The sequence below is a fragment of the Rhynchophorus ferrugineus genome, unplaced genomic scaffold, assembly GCF_030347505.1.
Source record: "Rhynchophorus ferrugineus isolate W39M unplaced genomic scaffold, kcgeb_rfMv2 rfM1, whole genome shotgun sequence".
NCBI classification, from domain to species: Eukaryota; Metazoa; Arthropoda; class Insecta; order Coleoptera; family Curculionidae; genus Rhynchophorus; species Rhynchophorus ferrugineus.
The window spans coordinates 36,727,798-36,747,983 of record NW_027472580.1 but is presented as its reverse complement, the minus strand read 5'-3'; the positions used below and the strand labels follow the sequence as shown (position 1 = coordinate 36,747,983).

General features: G+C 31.6%; 1 protein-coding gene across 1 annotated transcript; it reads right to left on the bottom strand.

Moving 5' to 3' along the window:
- Window positions 1–1,076: 1,076 nt before the first annotated feature.
- On the bottom strand, window positions 1,077–19,366 carry LOC143196444 (nose resistant to fluoxetine protein 6). The gene is made up of 13 exons (XM_076404120.1): window positions 19,124–19,366; window positions 12,497–12,681; window positions 12,211–12,446; window positions 8,678–8,754; window positions 8,416–8,627; window positions 8,192–8,361; window positions 7,934–8,099; window positions 6,491–6,675; window positions 5,913–6,042; window positions 3,180–3,363; window positions 1,420–1,562; window positions 1,249–1,369; window positions 1,077–1,188 (listed from the first exon to the last, which is right to left on the bottom strand). Exons 1-13 carry the CDS (start codon window positions 19,320–19,322, stop codon window positions 1,094–1,096), a joined length of 2,103 nt encoding a protein of 700 aa, XP_076260235.1. The 5' UTR covers window positions 19,323–19,366; the 3' UTR covers window positions 1,077–1,093.
- Window positions 19,367–20,186: the final 820 nt, after the last annotated feature.

The window sequence follows — 20,186 nt, the reverse complement described above, 5'->3', positions numbered from 1 at the left end:
CAGAATATACGGTTCATTTTTTCTATTAACCACTTAAACCTGAGCTATCTTGATACATTGTCAATTTGTAAATATATATTACTAATTTTAAATAAAATTAATAATATAAGTATATAAATATAATTTAAAATTTCCATACTGTCTTCATTAATTTATATTACTTTAATTTATCATAACCTTTTATCTTAAAATGGTAGGTGTCACAAAAAATCCGTTTAAGTTTTTGTGTTTAGCAGTTACTATTTGACAAAAAGCCGTTTTATTTCATGCTATAGAACAAAAAAAATTGTCGTACAGCCTAATAAAATAATCCCAGGGCATCTATATGGCTAATATATTTTGGGTTTGTAAGATATGGCATGAGATATTTAATTATGAGTTAATCAAGATGTTACTTTGATCGTTTAAAGAATTGTTAAAATCTCGGAAACGAAAGAAATAAGAGAGATAAATACAAGAATAGAATATTATTAGGATATTATTTATCCAAGTGCCATATGCTAAAACAGAAAAATATATAGGAATTATGTTGGACATGAAGCCCCGCTGAAAATTTAGAAGAATATATTGGCTATTTCGAGACATTCTATTCTATCAAAATACAATAAATGTACTCGATTCTTGATGGACATGTTTCTGCCTTCTAAATTATATGTTTTTTATGTTTAGTAATTTAGGACTGCATAATAATAATCATTATCAGATCGTAAGTATATTTTTAGATTGTAATTTGGTTACATCCTTGAAATATTATGTAATAAAAAACTAAATGAGCGAACTATAATAAAAAATGAATAGAGGAAATGACTTAAATTATTATATTTTTCATTATTAGATATCTTCTAATTTAGAGTTGTAGAAGTGGTAAATTTCTACTTTATCGGTATTGGTAGATTACAATTTCTTAATTAAACTTAGTTTTTTTATGTTTTTCCTATTTTGCTATTTTGTTGAGTTTTCTGAATTAAAGATAGTTATAGATACAGTAATTATGCAGATTAGAATGCAGTTTTTTTTAATAATGTACGACTGGTATAGATGATCACAAACAAAATAGGATAGGAAAAATGAAAAAATAGCATACAAACTATCTTTATTGTTTCTTTGTTTTTAAACTTTGAACATGTTTCGCGGAATATACCACTAGCATTTTAGGTCTGCCATGATTGGAAGCGGCCCTCAGGGCTTCTAAAACAAATAATTATACATGAACAGTTTGCTAAACTACTAAATAAAATAATACTGTACCTTCGCCGTATTTATACTTAAAGCACAATTTTGAAATGTTAATGAATGGAGATTCGAACAATAAACACCAGACTAGGCCCATGCCTAGGGTGAATGGTAAGTCACCCAGGAAATCATGCAGCTAAAATATGAATAAGAAAACTATTGTTTTATCGTTTGGGCTAATATTACCGATTTAAAACTGTCATTTGATGTAACTGATCTTTTACTGCCTTCGAATATAGCAATAACAGCAAAATGCACAAGATATATGCTGTAGGAGAATCTTACAACAATTTTAAATGGTTTCCATGATAAAATCTCATTGAAAATTCCTAAAATGAAAATTATTATAAATATTTATAAATATATAATTATATATAAAACATAATAAACAAGTTATACTCGTGACGCGTCGACGCGATTGTTCGCCCGAACACTCATTACTATTTTTGTTATATGTTCACATTTGTTCGACAGGACGATGGAAAGGATATTAGGATAGGTTAAGGAAATACAGAAGCGCTATCAGAGTGGTACTGTTACAGAGGGTAGAGAAAAGAGAGAGAGGCATCGTCGTGGTGGTGGTCTTTTACAGCCGGAGATCGCATCGTACCAGTCCACCAGCATTACCAACATTGGAACTTAATGCAGATGTAATAGTAGTGGCCTAAATAGTAGTAGGTAATAGGTAACTCTGTAGCGGTCGCTATATAGTTATAACTAATATATTTTAAAGCTGTTTTCAAAATTTATTAATAATTTTTCAAAACATTATTTTCGATTCATTTTGAAGGGCAGAACTGAAGAAGTAACGACGAAGAAAGACGCAAATTAAATAAAATTGAGTATTATGTGATGGGTTTATGTGTTAAATATATGTTTTAACTAGGATTTTAACTTCAAGATATTATCATCAAGAGCAATTAACGAGAACAGAATATCCAAAAGAATTCTATTAGATTCATTCATATATTGAGAAAGATAAAAAGAGAGGGAAAGTTACCCCTACACGATTTAAAAATTTGAATCATATTAATTTTCATCCCATTATTTTGAATCGTTTCAAAATTACGATTTCATCCAGGTAAAAAAATTATTGTGGCGATGAAAAATGTATATATATATTGATTGAATCATGGATTACGCCATAAGGTTTTCCTGTGGAAATGGTGGGATCAGTAAGGTGTAGTAAAGTAAACCAGCTGTATCTAATAACCCAATAAACTGTTACTGCAGATATCCACCGATATCAATTGAATAAACCGATCTACATATTGTTGCAAAAAAGACTATCAATATAGCATCTCATAAAAACATGTATGTATTCCATAGAGCGATAAAATGACATGAAAATGTTTAAAATAATGTTTCAATTGCCGATTTGTAGGGTCACTTTTCAGTTGAACGAGTTTACTTACAACCCATTTTATTAAACATATTGATCATGTAGATTTGAGTTCCTGTAGTCTCTAAACCTTTTTTCCAATGTCCAATTTAATAGGCGATTTTAATAAAATGTAACAAAATATTGCTTTGATTTTATAATTCCACATTGATGAAAAGGTTAATAGCAGTTATCCAAATTGAACATTATTTCAAGGGATTGGAGTTGTGATTTGTTGAATCGACGGTACCTATGATACAGACTATTACTATTACAAACAAAACTATTAATTGTAAACATATTACTCATATAATTATACTGACTCACTATATCGATTTCTTGAACATACTTTAGCGTATTAGATGCGATATATGAGAATGAAGTAAGACTAACAATGCGAAATGGCGTAAATTATGTTGATATAATACCTAATAACTCCAAGGGCATATGTTATATATAATATTACCTTATATAATAAGATTTTACATTATAAAAGGTCTTAAAAAGTTTATTTTATTAATATATATATGCAACTATAAAAAAAGTAACAGCTTTCATGACTCACCTCCATGGCCGGTCGAACAGAGGAAAATAATGGTACAGATCGCCAACGACCAAAGCGGTCCGGTCAGCGAATTGTACATGGCGGAGGTGTGTTCGTTGTACGGTTCGCGGATCATTAAGTTGCTGATTAGGGCTATGGCGAGAGGCATGCAAATGGAACACGACCAGAGAACGATGACCAGGGGCTGAAATTGCGAAATAAGGACGCAATGTATTAGTGCTGATTTATCGGAATAGGAACTGGAGACAATGAGAAACGATCTAGACTACTCGCTACTGGATTAACTCCATTTCATTATGTTCCCCCTTTCTCTCCGTTATTCTGTTATTTTCGAGTCATTTTATCCAATATCGAATTAAAGTAAAATTGTTCCTGCCAACGCAAAAGTTTTTCATGGTTTTATTGTTTAATAAAACCGTACAAAAATGTAGCATTAATAGAAGTAAACATTGATGTGAGGGTATCATATAAATATTTTTAACAAGTATAACACATTGAACATTCCTCCCAAAAAATCTGTAGCCCCTATTATTGAGAAGTATTGAAAAGTATTGACTAATGGCGGATGTTCAGCTATTGTAAATCATTTAGTTAAGTAAGTGTAAGGCATTTAGTTAGAGGAAGTGTAGCAGTTCGAGCACCAGGTATCACTAGTACTTTTGTGATGAAATAAGCCTTTCGGGTGAAAAAAGCAGCGGGCAATTCCTGAAAAGGCTTGGAGCAAGATTACGTCATAGAAACAGATCTGAAATGTAGGAGACTCACAGTGTCCGAAGCTAAAATGGTTCCGGCAAATTATCAACAGTGGCGAGATTTAGTAAACATGTTCGTATTTCTGCTGCGTCAACAGATGTGTTGGATGATAAAGAGACATCTTTCCATGCGCCGGTTATATATCAATGATGATGATGACTACCTCCATATTTTCCAATATGTGTAGCATGGAGCTATATCATAATAATACATATTACTATAATTGGCGTTTGGGAAATATCGACTGAAAATAGTCGAAACAGTCGATAGTCGTAAAACAGTCGAACTCGATAGTCGATAGTAAATAAACTAACGACTGAAAAGAGTAATTAATATATCAGTGAAATGCACACTTTCACTGTTTCTCTGTTCAGAGATAACAGACGGAGATATACGAATTCCTTCCCATACTAATTTTGAGAGAGTAAAGGATGGAGATAATTGGGTGATTCTTTATGTTGTACAGATCAGTTCACTTTAAATAATTTTAAATTGGCAAGTAGCAGTGTGGAAATAGGAATAGAATAATGGTCGCAAATATATTTAATAGTATAAGGTTTCTTTCTATTTAATTCCAACATGTGCTTACTATTTTTTTTTCAACAGTGCTGTACGTGAGACGGGGATGCATATATTTGTTTTTAAATTTCCTTTAAGGAAGAAAATGAAAGAGGTAACTGCTGTAATTTATTACACTCAAAATAATAGTATCATTTTGAATAATGTAAAATTATTTTTATATTTTATATATTTAATGATGACCACTAAATATTAATGTCGTATTTTCTCAATTAATTTTTATTAACTATTTAACCATCGCACCCTTTTTAAATACAATTATATTTTCTTTATAGCTAAGAAGGAATATTTTATCATTAGGAATATTATTACTAGTTAAAACTTGAAGAAACATCGAGAGTCTTAGAAATCTTGCAGTTAATATTATTTTTCTATTGGTCTATCAAAATATTGTGTTTTTACCTTATTACATTAATGAATAATCTTGAAAAATAGAGTTCCAAAATTGTGGCATATTAATGTACAATATATTGTTATTTACAATCATACTACAAACAGAACATAAGACCATATATATTACTTATTAATCTAGGTGAGCATAAATTCGGCACATTATTTTTAAGGTCGCGTCTAGGATGGTAAAGCGAAATCGTTAAAATCAGTCGAATGAAAATAGTAGGTCCGAAAATAGTAACTGAAAGTACATGACTGAAACACTCGAAAGTAAAAAGTAGTTAAATCAGTCGGGCCGGATATGACAACTGAAACAGTCAATAGTAAAAAGTAGTCAATTACTAAACAGTCGATAGTCGTTTTCAGTCGATAGTTCCCAACGCTAATTGTAATATTTCGACGGTTCTGAATTGTCTATAAATTATTTCAATTTTTGAAATTTCAAAAAATAGCTACCAATAATTAAAATATCTTTAAAATCAAATATAATACTCAGCTTTATCAGATTCGAATTGAAAATATAGCCCGTCTATATTCCTCAGACGTATTAGAATATTGAAAAATCAGTTAGACCTTTGTATATTGCAATTATTGATATTTTCGAAACATTTCTCTACACATAAGTAATGTCTTACGAATTTGTGTATGCACTTCTTCTAAAAGTTGATAAGCTTAGTTTTTTGTTTATTTTTTTAAATTTGAATCGCATTGTGTTGTATAATTGCGAGCACTAAGTACGCTGATGCTGATGACGATCGGATGGTATACTATTAAAAACTTATTAAACAACATAAGTGTTACTTGCTATATTGTATACCGTTAAAATGTCATAATTTAAGATGTGTAAGTTACCAAGAGACATTATTATTTTAAAACATTCTGGAAATACTGTATAATAGGTAAATCTCTCAATGTACCCAATCAATTTTTAACTTAAAATTAAATTATTTAAAAGGTGATATTTATTGTTATAGGTATCCTTTTTTATGTCAACACGTAACAACATACCTTATGGATTCTTATGTGCTGATAATGGTAAAGAAGATATCCTGTGATAACTCCAAATACCCAAACTGGTAATCTGGAGAATGTCGATCCGTATACCATAAACATATAATCCTTAAAATCTCGGGACATTCTGAAAATTCACAATTTATTTATAAAACAAATAATCAAGAAGAAATCATACGGGTAAATAAATATTCAATTGTATAAACAATTAAAAATATATAATATTAAACTTTGCATTTCAAGTTAAAACATATGTTGTCAACTATGCACTATCAACACACGGGATGGGAGACCTTCATTTATCTTCATCATTCTTTTATCTGTAATTAGAATCTGTTCTGAATATTAAAATAAACATTTGTCTGATTAGCAGAAGCGATATATAGCTGTATATAGCTTACAATATAACAAGGGTTGCTCTTCTTTAAAATGTGAATGGTTCTTGAACAAATGTTTCAATTTAGCGACTGACGTTTCCTTCGAAAATTTTAACGTTAAATGTTGTCTATTCTCAGAACATCTTTAAACGCTATTTGTATCGTTTATAAATTTACAGTGTTGTAAAACTGACTTACTCTAGTAATGTCCAAGACAGCTTGTAGTGTATAGTCACGAAGTGTGTATAGATTCTGGATAGAAAAGACAAAGCCAATAAAAGTGTGATGGTTTTTCTTGGATATTTAACAAGACCCATTGTTACAAGTGGTGCCATCATATATAGCTGACTATCCATGGAAAGGTACCAGCTTTGAGGGACACACTAAAATAATAATATATAAACATTGTACATAGCAAACAAAAAAAGGCCTAAATATAAATCTACTATTAAAACCATATAAACTATCACTTATTTTTATCACATGTTATAAAAATGCAATACTTTTTAGGAAAAGAGTTCCTTTAAGCTTGAAATTTACACAGTCGTTAATTTCTTAATTATTGGCTTGTTAAGCAAACAATTAAGTTTATTCAGCAATATCGAGGATACAACCTACAATCTTGCTAAATACCTAAACTAAACTTCTCGAACAGATAACAGTCCGTATCAAATTAGTAAATTGCTGATTCTATACATAAAATACGGGCTATTCGTTTTCCCTTTCTTTATTTATATTTTAGTATATTATATTTATTTGTGCCTCATCAGTAAGACTTTGCACGTACCAAAAAACCTCCGCCTCTCACAAAACACTGTGTTTCATTCCCATAATTCCACTTCCAAGGAAAGTTCTACGGATAAACATCCGGTGCCATTATGAGTTTCACCATACTTCCTATCATATCTAGAATCTTTGTGGAATATTTTGAGAAGAGGTCACTAGCTAGTTGCTCACTAAAACTTTCTAAAGACTTTAGATATGCAGACACCTTTGTCATTTGGAATAATAAAATAGACGAATTCAACATCTTCTTGATTAAGTTCATTCAACATCCAATTCACCAAAAAAACACATCGCAGATTCAATTCTTAGAGGAAAGGCCAATTATCAACTACTATATTACGTTTGTAGTATATTAAAAAATAGGGATAGATATCCTCATAGTTTTAGTCAATAAACGCAGCCCCAATTCTGTCGTTGAGATATTCATAAAACAAAACAAATTTATTTTACATCCTTTTCATTTACAAATCCAAATTACTAAGTATACGAGGAATTAGGAATTTTAGTACTTAATTTAAAGGTTTATTAACAATACGCTAATAATAAAATGTTTTGAGAATATTGATATTATTTTTGGACCAATATATCAATATTTTTACTTTTTATACCCATATTCTTCTCGGAGGCCAACATGTAACATAATTAAAATTCTTCAAAAAACATTTTTTTTGACTTTATTTCACTAACAAAGTCGCCCAATCCACTCCTGGATTGTTATAAAAAAACAGTACCTGTTTAACTTGATTGATGACTATCTGATCATTTAAATGTGCATTTATTATTATTGCTATAAATTATATTAAAATTAAAATTAAAATTATACTAAAAATAAATAAAATGTATTTATCAACTTACCATATATTTCGGCATCCAATTATTGGTAAATGTTAGAGTGAGCCAACCGGTATAGCGACAAAAATGCGACGATCTAAGTACGATCATAGACCACAGCGGCCCGTCTGTAATATATTTGATAATGCTAACGTAGAATAGGATAGTAGCCAGTAACGCCGGAGACAATCTGCAAAAACCCAATACCAAATGAATTCAACCCGATCTCATCGAACGTCGATTATCTATGGAAATGAATGCAAAGTGGCCCGTGACACTCACCTAGTTATCCGCATCAAATAAAATATATACCACGGTACCGGCTCGCCTCTCGGTAGAATATCCCTGATTTGCATATATTTGTATGCTAAGAGCAGACCGCTTATGGCTAGAAAAGTGTCCACGGCAAACGGAGCCATCAATAGAAACAATGCCGGAAATGTCTTACGCCACTGGAAAACATCCGAACTTTTACATGTGGAAAATATTTTCCGACTCAGACCTACCTCGAAGATGTCGATCATGTTTATGTTGCCATGGAGTGTATTGAAAGCAAACCGGTGTCCGTATACGACACAGATCATGCTGATAACCTTCAGTCCGCTCATACATCCGAAAATATCCTCGTTGGTGTCCTTGGGTCGTTCCAGGACTTTACGAAGGTTTTTATTTAAGGAGAATGCCACGAGGCAGTCCTCCAAAAATATATTCCTAGGATCTGAAAATTATTTCGTATGAACTAACAAGAACAAATCTAATTTTTTTTACCTTCGACATACTGGTAAATGAGTACATCATAGATTGTGGCTAATCCAACAAAAGCTCCAAACAATATGGCTGCTAAGCTAAATATTAAAAATATACTGATTTATTAAGTGCGTGCTTGTATTCTGAAGAGTTTTTTAACATTTAAAAAGAATTTATTGGGAAAATTGTACAAAGTATATGATTCAAATTATATTGCATATTTTTATACAAATTCTTTCCATCCTTTTGAAAACATGGCAATACCGCCTCGAAAGAATGATGTTCGTTTGGTAGCGATCCAATGGTCCACACTTCTTTGGCATTTAGGAACCGTATGTCAGACAAGCCACGCTGAATTGGTTTCAACAAGTGGTAGTCAGAACGATGCCTGGTGAGTACGCTGGATGCGATAGAACTTATTCAAAATACAGCAATGTATCCTTCTATCTTCTCTCTTGCAATATATATGGACGAGCCTTATAATGTGAAAACGTTTTTCGTCTGTTACACACTATCTTTTTGTAACAATATGTCGTTCAATTCGTTCAAGTGATGCTAGTAGATATCAAGAAATCGTATTATATTAAACTTTGGTGATTCATCTATATCCACAGCACCATTTTATGCCCATGAATGTCCTGCGTCGGCGAACTGAGGAGGACATCGACATCCATGAAGATGGCTGTCCTGATTTTTCTGCCATAACATTTTGCGCTTGGTATTGTCCGAGTATATTCATTTTTAATCGCCACTCATACTACTATACAGAACACTCATAATTTTCCGCCTGACACACTATGAAACCAAAATTCTGAAACGGTTCGAAATTGTTTTTTTTTCAGTCAATTCTTCTGGAAGTAATTCTCCCTTCTTTTAGATCCGTCTAGTAACAGTTCTTTCTAGGTTCACTTCTAAGCTTTCAGAAAGTACTTAAAAGTTTATGACGCGTTTTCATAAAATTAGTCCTGCAATTCATTGACTGAAATGTTTAAGACCTTCATGTCAGTTTAAACCAAAGTTCACAATGGAGATATGACGGGTTAGAGTAACGATAGCTTGTAGCAGGGTTTGCATTGATACTTCTTATTTTCACCTTCGGCAGAATTATTCAAATCAAGAACAAAAATAAGGAATATCAAAAAGGTAATGGTGAGCGTTCTATGATTAGCATCTGTATGTATTAAATAACTCAGTAATACAAAATGGAAAACAGTCACTTTATGTAATGCCATGTAAAAACCATCAGATTTAGTAACCTAATTTGTCTAACTGTTGTTTGCATTTATACTTCTCATTCTCACCAACAGATATAGCTGGCAATACTACAACATCTACAATACACGCAATACTTAATAAAAAGTTAGATATATGATTTATGCTATTTATTAAGTAAGTTAGGAATATTGTCTCGAAATAAACTTGAAGGCTTTGAATACGATTTCATCGTTAAATTTATGCACACCAGCTATTATTTTGAACTCTTCTTTAAGGTATCTTGCATTAGTTAAAACAATTAGTGTGATGAATATAATATAGCATGTGTAGCAGAAATTCTCATCTCGATGTTCGATGCTGGGCAAGTATTTTCACACAAGCGATGCAAGGCCTAACATTGTTATGCAATAGTGTTCCTGCTTTCTGGCTTCTGAAAACTTTGTACCAATCCAGTGTATCAAAAACACTAGAACTGAATCTGAATATTCAGAAGATGTTTCCCTTGTTCAAATTCATGTAGTTTCATCAGTGTATATCAATTTCTAAACTTGTCATTTGGCTGTAATAAACTTGTCATTTGGCAATATAATATTGCGTCCGACAATGACAATATTTCGAATAAATTGAAGTCTTCATTTAATGTACTTAAAATGGTGGAATTTAGGTCAATTTATTGCCACTTTGAAAGGAGTAATACTATTATGCCTCTTTCGTAGAAGGCCTTGCCTTTACTGTAAGAGGACCTGATATGGTCGATTTTATAAGTCTGTCTTAGCGAATTTTTACCATCAAAATAGTTCCCGTTAGACAAGTGCAGGTGGTAAAAATAAGGAACTCTCAAAGCTTCGAACTAGTTGTTAGCCACGTATTTAGCCTGGCGTTAATATGATGAAAACCAATTCTTATACTAGTGATGATTTTGGACGACCGCTTCCTTTAGATGCTTCTGTTCTTCACAGTAAAGATTCGAATTAAGAGTTTGGCCGTAGAGGTGTAACTTATAGTATATCATTACTCGCCAATTTCGCCAAACGCACAGTAAAGTCTTCGTGATTACACCGGCTCACTGCACATCGACCACAACTATATTTACTTGATGATATCTCTAGTGATCCACTTTTAATTGTCGGTTATTAGTTGCTTGAGAAACTTTTGTTGCTGTTCAGTGAAGATTCACATATAGAAAGTTTCTGTCCCGGAGATTTTTTTGGTTTAATTTGTGCGGAATTTATGCATTGGTTCAAATTGGATTTTTTTGTTTCAATATATAGTTACTGGACAATAGAAGTAATATTTATATGACTACGGTCATTTCCATTGTATTATTCACTCAATTCACTTAAGAAAAAATTCAAACAAAAAATATTTTTTAAAAAAAAAAAATGAATCGACTTATCAAACAAAAATATCAACAAGTAACTCGCTAAAATGTATATAACAATATAAACTATATAAAATAAATAATAACTAATATAAAAATAATAATAACTTAGAGTATTAACATAAAGATACAAATGCAAAAAAACAAAAACAAATTAAAATAAAATATGTACATAATAATTGTTGAAATAACTAAATAGAAATTAGTTTGATGTCGGTACCCTGCAGTTATATTAAATTACATTTGTTTTACTTCTATTTAATTATTTGTTTATCACATGAAAGTATATTATCATGAAAGTATATTATCATGAAAGTATATAATTTTTGTATTGTTTGATGTCCCCGTGACCTCCGTGTGTGAGCTTAACGTTCTAACTATTATGTTACACCATAGAAACAGTTGCTTTCCATGTTTTTACGACTTTCCATATGATATGGTAAGTGTTTAAAAAGCACACTGAATAGCTTTTACACTGAACTACATCCGAGTTTTCATCATATCAGTTCAGCGGTAACTTTATACACAAACATCTGATTATATTGTTAGATAAAAAATATCATTGTGCGTGCCTTCCCCCATCTGACCCTAACTGGTTCCAATGGAATTTGGGACCACCTCGGAAGGGCACTCTTTCCAATAAAAGAAGAATTTTGAAAATCGGTTCATAATTGACAGAGAAATCGGCGAATATATATTAAAGAAAATGTACAACCGCACATGGAACCTCCTCCTTTCTTGAAGATGGTTAAAAATAAAAGTTGTCAAATAAGTATTGTTGTATGAAATGCCAGCGTTCCAATGCCATGTAGTGTAAACTGATCGAACTTTTACAACCTAAGATAGATGACTATCTTGGGTTGTAAATTGTCATCTATTAGAAAAAATAATGAATTTCTTTTCATTACACTTAACACATTGTTGATGATTACAGCAACTAATTACTAATTATACTTACAGGACGTAGTAGTCGAATTCATAAACAAATGGAACTTTGCCTTTATAAATGCAAAGATTATCATTTAACGTAACATGCAACGGTATTTTTAAAGTATTCTCAATATAGTTCCATAACTTTTGAATGTTGGTAGTACTGCATGATTTCGGTAAACAAACTCCATAAATTATATTAACAAATTTTAATAAATTATCCAAGTCCATCCCTTCCATTATTCCATACTCGTCTTGTATAATCTAGAAGGAAATAAATCAAGAAACTGTAAATCTGATATCAGTGCACATACATGAGCCAAATTAAAATTCCTGGAATTATTCTTCTCGAATGTTAAGAGCACAGTACAATATTGACCTTCGATGAGCGGACCATCTCCTTCTTCAGTTCGTATAGCAATACACTGATCAAAATTACCTAAGTTGTGTGTTAATCCATTTAATATACCAGGTTGGAGTTTGGCAGATGCATCCAACACTACAATTAAAAACAACAAATAACATGTACATTAAAAATATATTAATAAACTGTAATATATTATAAAACTACTTCAGACTTAAAATGAGTAGATTTAAATGTGTTTAGGGTATAAAATATATATTTTTAAAAAGTGGTAACTTGAGAGAATAAATCTTGTAGCATTTTTATATATCACATCTCTCTCATCGACAAAAAGTGATATTCTTCGATCTATTGCTTCATCTAGTTTCGTATCGTAGGAGCCAAAACTTATGTGTAATTGATTTATATATTTGAGTATAGAGTTATAATATAGGCCAAGACTTAGTTCATTGTTAGCTCATAATGTAGGTGTTTTGGTGATAACTGAAAACTGTAAAATGAACGTTAGCATTATAATGTCTTTTTCATTTGCTGAAATACTAATATTAGGTCCAATACTTTGTCTTATTTGTAAATTGATTAACTTGAAAATATTTTTAGAGCATTTTCGAACAATAATATATCATCGACATTGTCGTCGATTTTTAGAAAATTTTAAAGCATTTTCCTTTTTAACAACTATTCTTGTAACTATAATTATGCGTAAAAAATTATGAAAAATGGTAAATTTCGTTGGTATAAGTATTACGGTTATCTAGTCAGATTAATCTTTTATATTCTAACTTTTATTGATGACTGTCGACATACATTTCCGAGGCTTGATCATAAACGCCAGATCTCAACACCAAATGCATTCTTACATCAGGTTTGAGATCATATATTTTATATCTACCGTCGGATACCTTGACAGTTTTTATTACAAACGATCATTGTTATGATTAAGAGTTTTATTCTTCAAGCAGATAGTACTTAGTGATATAAAGCTTTTTAAACAGCAAATAGAATTGATGAAATAACATATCTTTTTTTCGTTTAAGTGATTTTGTGTTAATTCTGTTTAATAATATTCCGTTTCTTGAATGAACTTTCAGAATACCGTTTTTATAATTTTTTTCACAAAATTTCGTTACAGATAGATCAATTGGCGATGGAAGCACTAGAAATTAATTTTAACGTGTTTTTTTCGACTTGAAAAAATTCGACTTCTATATTCGGCTGTAAATATATTTTTTTTATGTTTGTTCGCCGTTTTCTCCGTCAATGATGAACCGATTTTAAAAATAATTTTTTTATTCGAAATGTGCACCTCCGAGGTAGTCCATTTGGAAGCAAGTCAGGATCTTTTTTTGTGGGGGAGGGGAAGGGGACAAATCGAGGGAAATCCTTAAATTTCAAAGGCATGTAAAAAGTTTTCACATATTTTTGTTATCTGAAACGATCAAATATTTGTATGTCATGTTATTGCTGAACTCATATAATGATGGAAAATCGATAGTAGCTCAGTTTAAAAATCATTCAGTTCGCTTTTTAAGCACTAACTATAGCATATAAGGAGTCGTAGAAATATTGCGCAAACAATATAAAAATAATAATAAAATTTTGCGATATATACACAAAATTAAATTACGAACAAATATAATTTCTTGCTCGGTACCGACTTCAAAGTGATCAGATTGTAGTAGTTAAAATAAAATCGTAAATAGATAAATATGTTTAGGTAGGTATTAAGCTAAATTGTGTGTATATAGTAGATTATAAAATACGTGTTGTAGATAGGTTAAATAAGGTTTTGTTCATTTTTATTTACTTATTATAACGATTATTATGTACATATTTTATTCTAAAATATTTTTTTGTTTTAAAAATCTAAGCTTAATTATATTTAAACTTTAAACTTTTAGTGAGTTTATTATTAATTTTTGGAAGTAGGTTAATTTTTTTTGTTAAAAATATTTTTGCTGTTTAAGTCTATACCTTATATTGTTTACTACAGCTATGTCATATTTAAAGACAGAAATGCTAATAAAAATGAACAAATCTAGTGAATATTATATTTGTTAGCTGGCTTTTATTACATGGACAGTTTATTTGAGGTTAAATAATTTTATGAAACGTAAGGCGCTGACATAAATATATCTATAGATTATTTGTTAATTAATATAAATTTCGCCATTTTTATATATTTACTAAATTAATTTCACTCTGTTTAGCTAATCATAAAGCAACTCATATTCTAAAAAAAAAGAAGTAGGCGGTGAAACAAGAAAACAACACAAAAACAAATAGGCAGTAAGCGTAATTCATTATTTACCGATTGTTTTCAATGCCATATTTCCCATCTTGATCCGACGGGTAAGAGAAAAGCGGCCAAGAGAGAGCAAAAAAAAACCACGCAAACTAAAAATCTTGATTGGCCACTTCATTCGTTAAATTCGTGAAAAATACCGTCAATTTTTCCAGCGATTTGCCCGCCAGACAAGCAATTTAATCCGGCGAAACCATGGAAACATTTTTCTCCTTTCAAATTAAAAGACGGAATTCAATTACGTCAAGACACTGAATAAAAGTATAATTCTTTCGCACGATGAAGAACGGTACGGATGAAGAACGAGCCCGGAAAACGTTACCGAGGCGGTCGGAGCAAAATCCTAAGAAAAAATTAGCGGCGATGATAACGTTCCCTTTTAATTGCCGTCGTCGGTTTGCTTCGTTCTCGTTATAATTGCGTAGAAAATTGGAAAATTCGCAAAATAGGCCGAATAGAAAGTTTAACGTGGGATTAGTATTTATAATATAACACATTTGTTGTTCCACATATGAACCAAATATATTGGCTCACAAGGCGTAAATCTAAATTATGATAAGATATTGCTCTATAAGTCAATTCTTAGGCCAATGTGGACGTATGATATCTAAGTGTGAGGTATAACTACCAAAAATCCAACATCCTTCCAAAATAAAGTGCTAGTGGCCATCGTTGACGCCTCATATTATGCCAAAAATAATTCAGCGCGATATCCCACTGGAAACACGATTGCGATCCGCACTCCGAACCATGGTCCGTGGTATTCATCATCCCAGAAGATATCCGGTCTAGGTTACTGGCGTGACTGGGATAATTTCCCTTGTCGGATTATTCCCTATTGACTAAGCCAATAACAAATATTATAAACAATCACAAACATAAATTTATGACCATGCCCCAGCAGGATTCGAACACGCAACTATAGCAGCAGCATTTGGACCGTCTTGTCGCCTTTACCAACGCGCCAACCAAGCGGGCAGGAATATATTTAAGAAAAATTATTTTAGTACTGAAAAATTATTTTAAATAAAATGTATAATACTCTATCAACGTAAAGGTTAGTGCTGCTTTTTATTGCAAATAAATTAGTAATATACGGATTGATGTTTTACTTAATTATAATCTCAAATCTGATTGCAATTGTAATCTGTTTCTATATTCGTTTTTAGTGTAAACAAGAGCAGATATGTGTATGCGAAAAGCAGTAAATGCTTCAGTGTTACTTCTGTTATATTTCATAAACTTTTTTAAATTCACTCAAAAATTTGATAAAGAAGTTTCTTTCGAATTACTTTTAAAAACTGAACCACATGATATTTCTAATAACTGATTGATTGTCATAGCGCTGTCAAGCCGATGTTATCTGAAACATCTGCGTTGAAAGAGTCTGCTATCTTATTATTATTTCTGTCAGGTTCCGGAAAATAATCCCGAAAAGAAGACCTCACTACGATTAATCCAACATCAAGTTTTTTTCTTCATAGTTTCTATGTTATCTTCATCTTGGGAAATGTTATTGTCTCTTCCTTGTAGACAGCTCGTTCAGGACACTAAAGATATCAGACAAATATGGCACCATATTTATACCGTTATTATTAGCTTATCAAAGATATTGAAATAATTAAATGTTCATAGAGATTGCGGACCCTCATGCACATACTTGCGGACTCCTAGCAGACTCCTAGAGGTTAAAAAACATTTCACTAGCCAAACCAAACCAAGCAATTAAATGTGCACGATGTCAGTGAAGTGCGTAGGTTAAAACGTTTACTACAATTAAACCTGATTAATAGACACATATAATAGATTTCAGAGTAATATAGAATATATAATAGTAAGTATATTAAATATAATATTAGTTTATGTTTGTACAAGAGATGATTTATTGAAGGGATCTTCTGCATATCATTGTTCAACATATATGATCAAATACCTATCGCCACTTTGGTAGATTGTGAAATGCTAAGTAATTTCCTAATTTTCTGGTTCAAAAAATCAACTAACTGAAGTTTCGACCGAATTATCTGGCGTGTTTGAAGGATACCTTGTAATATATATTACTATATTGCATAAAGACATGACATATTCGTTGAGAAAATTACATTTATAAAACAAATAGAACTTGTATTGGCCTATAGATTTGATTTCAAGATTTTTTTAAATTTGAAGCTTTATTGTGAAAAACCATTGATAGCCGCTACTTGTTCCCATCTTTCAGGAAATGTATGATTCTCTCGAAAGATCGAGCATCTTTTGAGGTTATCCACGAATTGATTAATTTTTGATATTTTGTAAGAAATTAAGTCCTTTTTAGACAGGTGGAACCCATATGCCGGAATAAATAGTAATTATAAGGTGCAATTAAGCAGTCTTGCTCGTATTCCGGCCGTTTTCGTGCATTTCTCTATACAGACCCATCAATTTTACTCCATAGCGATTCCCATTGATGGTTTCATTGAGTAATGCCTTCAGATCCTCATATATATATATATATATATATATATATATATATATATATATATATATATATCTGTCTGTTTATATGTACTAATTTAAATTTTCTTATAAATTAACTTCATGTTTAAACTTTAATACAAGGAAATAAAACAGTATTTATGTACAAGCATTTAAAAAACAAAATTATAATAGTCATTTGCTAGCATCCCGAAATATATATGTAGGGCAATAGATATTTGCGTCTAGAGGCGTATATAGAAAGGTATATAAATTCAACATGATGTTGACGGTTTGGAACTGGAGACACTCCCCAGTCTGCACTTTCTTAATAAGCGATTGATAGTCATTGTTTCCACACTTATCGTAGTTAGGGGAAGGGTCTCCTTGTAACAAATACGCATGTATCAGCCTACAGTGACCCATTTTTAATCAAGCTATATCCCAAAGGTTATACGTACTAATAGCTGTTGGATGTATATCCTGATAGAAAGTTTATTGACACAATGCAAGTTATTTAGCCCCTGAGGTCCCAGTTTAGATCATCCAGCTACTTGAAGATACCTGCAGTATATGTCCTTAGGTTTTTGTCCACCAAGTTTATTGCTCCAATGTTAGACAATATGTGTTTCCAGCCTATTAAGTTATTTCTGTAAATTGATTTTCCTCACTTTTGAAGTATTCTTTATTTCCAGTGTATAACAGATACCAATGGGTGAAGAATCAAAGCGAGAATAATCTATATATTAATAGCATTAAGCCTATTGAGACCATAGCAATCACTATATTTTAATGACCGGCGTACCTCGTGAATCGCCAAGAGCTTAAAGGGTAACAAGAACATCACCACTCAATATTCATGTTATTGTGAGAAGTATTACTGTTGTAAGTCTCGATACTTGACCCAATAGTATATTTTATTACCATGCTATTATTATTGTTAGTAATAAAATAAATTATATTCACTTGTACGAAGAACGTCTGGTGAATTTGAGAAATTATGTCTATACATAAGAATATTAAGGCATTAATTCTAGATTATATTAATTCAGGCTAGTTGCCACTAAAACAATACAAGACTACACTTTTTGCTTATCGAGTTCCCCGAGACAACATTCGTTAAATATATCTTAACCTTCGATACGGAAGCAGTATATATCACACTAACTAATTCATTTTGAATTACTAACAAATCTAACAAATCAATATATTTTAAGTGATAAATATAAGTGGCGACTAGTTGAAACTATGAATGCAAGGTGTATATATATGTGGCTACCGCCACGACCCTTTAGACCACCATGAATTCACCACCAGCAAGTAAAAAGGTTGTGAACGCCGGTGGATTGGTATCATGCAGTTCCAGGCGATGAAAGACCATCACGACGACGTCTCGTTCTCTTTTCTTTTCTCCATCCCCTTGTAATAGTACCACTTCCACAGCGCTACCGTACTTTCTCTACCTAACCTAATATCCTGTCAATTCTACCGCCGACCACATGTATAATTTAATATTAAAAATAGACGGTATTTCTTCAACCAGTGTTTTCAGTTCTCGTGCAAATTCCTTCCAAAAATAGTAGTGAGTGTTCTGACAAATAATTACAGCGGCAGCCACACATTTCGACCGGTCGACCCGACGAACATTCCTACATATATATTATATAGAAAATTATCTATACAGAACTAAATCGATGTTGATATGTATGGCTGGAACACCACATTATCGATAAAAACCAAATATAGATTTTTAACTCGATATATATGATATAACAATTTTCTATTCAAACTTGTAGACTAAACTTTCTATTTACTTACTTCTCAAAGCCCATAACTTTTTCATCTGAAGAGCGTCTGTTATGAGAGCTTTTAAATGTTGAGAACAATGACTCTTGGCCGGTATGACTCTATCGAGGATTTCAGCCGCTTTTAGCTTCAAAAATTTCACGTAGAAGGGTAATATCGAATACGCCGAGAACACGAAACAGAACAGCAGCAGAAATTTTATTACTTTCATTGTAATTACACCCGCGTTCACCTACTTCGTACTTTCTGGTTCCTGTTTATTATCAATTCTCGAGTCCATTAGGAGTATCTTGTTTGCAATTATTTCCAGGTCGATAGCGGCGGTAATTAGGCTTGTGGCTAACAACATAATAATTATAAATAATATCCTAAAAATAACATTTGCGTATATTTTTTCTTTTGGTTGGAACACATTTTATGATGAGCGAGGAAACGAGTAGGAAAGAACTAGGAAAAAAATAACGGTTATAACAAAAATAATTTCTTAAAATGTTTTTCAAGGCGAGTTTGTCTTACATAAATTTCAAAAACTAATCCGTAATATATGTGTCGTTTGGATTGATGACCTCTTGCATTCTCGATAATTTCAAGTGATTTTTGTAAGCATCTTTTGGATCCAGCCTTAAACCATTAAGCGAGTTGTTAAGAGAGTCGAACAAATGGCAATCGAATGGGACGATGTTCGGGCAGTAAAACTTCTCAGCAAATTTCACTTTATTTTTATACTAAAATGTCTGTGAATATTGTTGTTGTGATAGAAGAAAACTCAAACTATCCATTTTCACCAAACACTTAACATTATATTCCTTAGCATCAATGTGGGCATTGCTAGTATTTGTTAATCCGTCGCCTTTAATCAGTCGTCTTTCCTTTGCTTCACCTAACGAATCACAGATCGAAACTCAGTTTATAAAATTCTTCACTGTTGTGGAACTCAAGTACCGATATTTTTCTGATATCCAGACTTATGCAAAGGGTTGAAAACTGTTAGGTGGTTGATGTTTAATTCCACGGTGGTGTTACGAGATGAAATATATATTTTCTATATAATTTTTTCATAAAACGATTGAGCGAG

Coding starts and splice junctions, on each gene's coding strand:
- LOC143196444 (XM_076404120.1), bottom strand. CDS start 19,322: ATGAAAGTAATAAAATTTCTGCTGCTGTTCTGTTTCGTGTTCTCGGCG. Junction 6,676..7,933: donor ATTGGATGCCGAAATATATG/GTAAGTTGATAA, acceptor TTATTATTTTAG/TGTGTCCCTCAAAGCTGGTA. Junction 3,364..5,912: donor AGCACATAAGAATCCATAAG/GTATGTTGTTAC, acceptor TCGCAATTTCAG/CCCCTGGTCATCGTTCTCTG.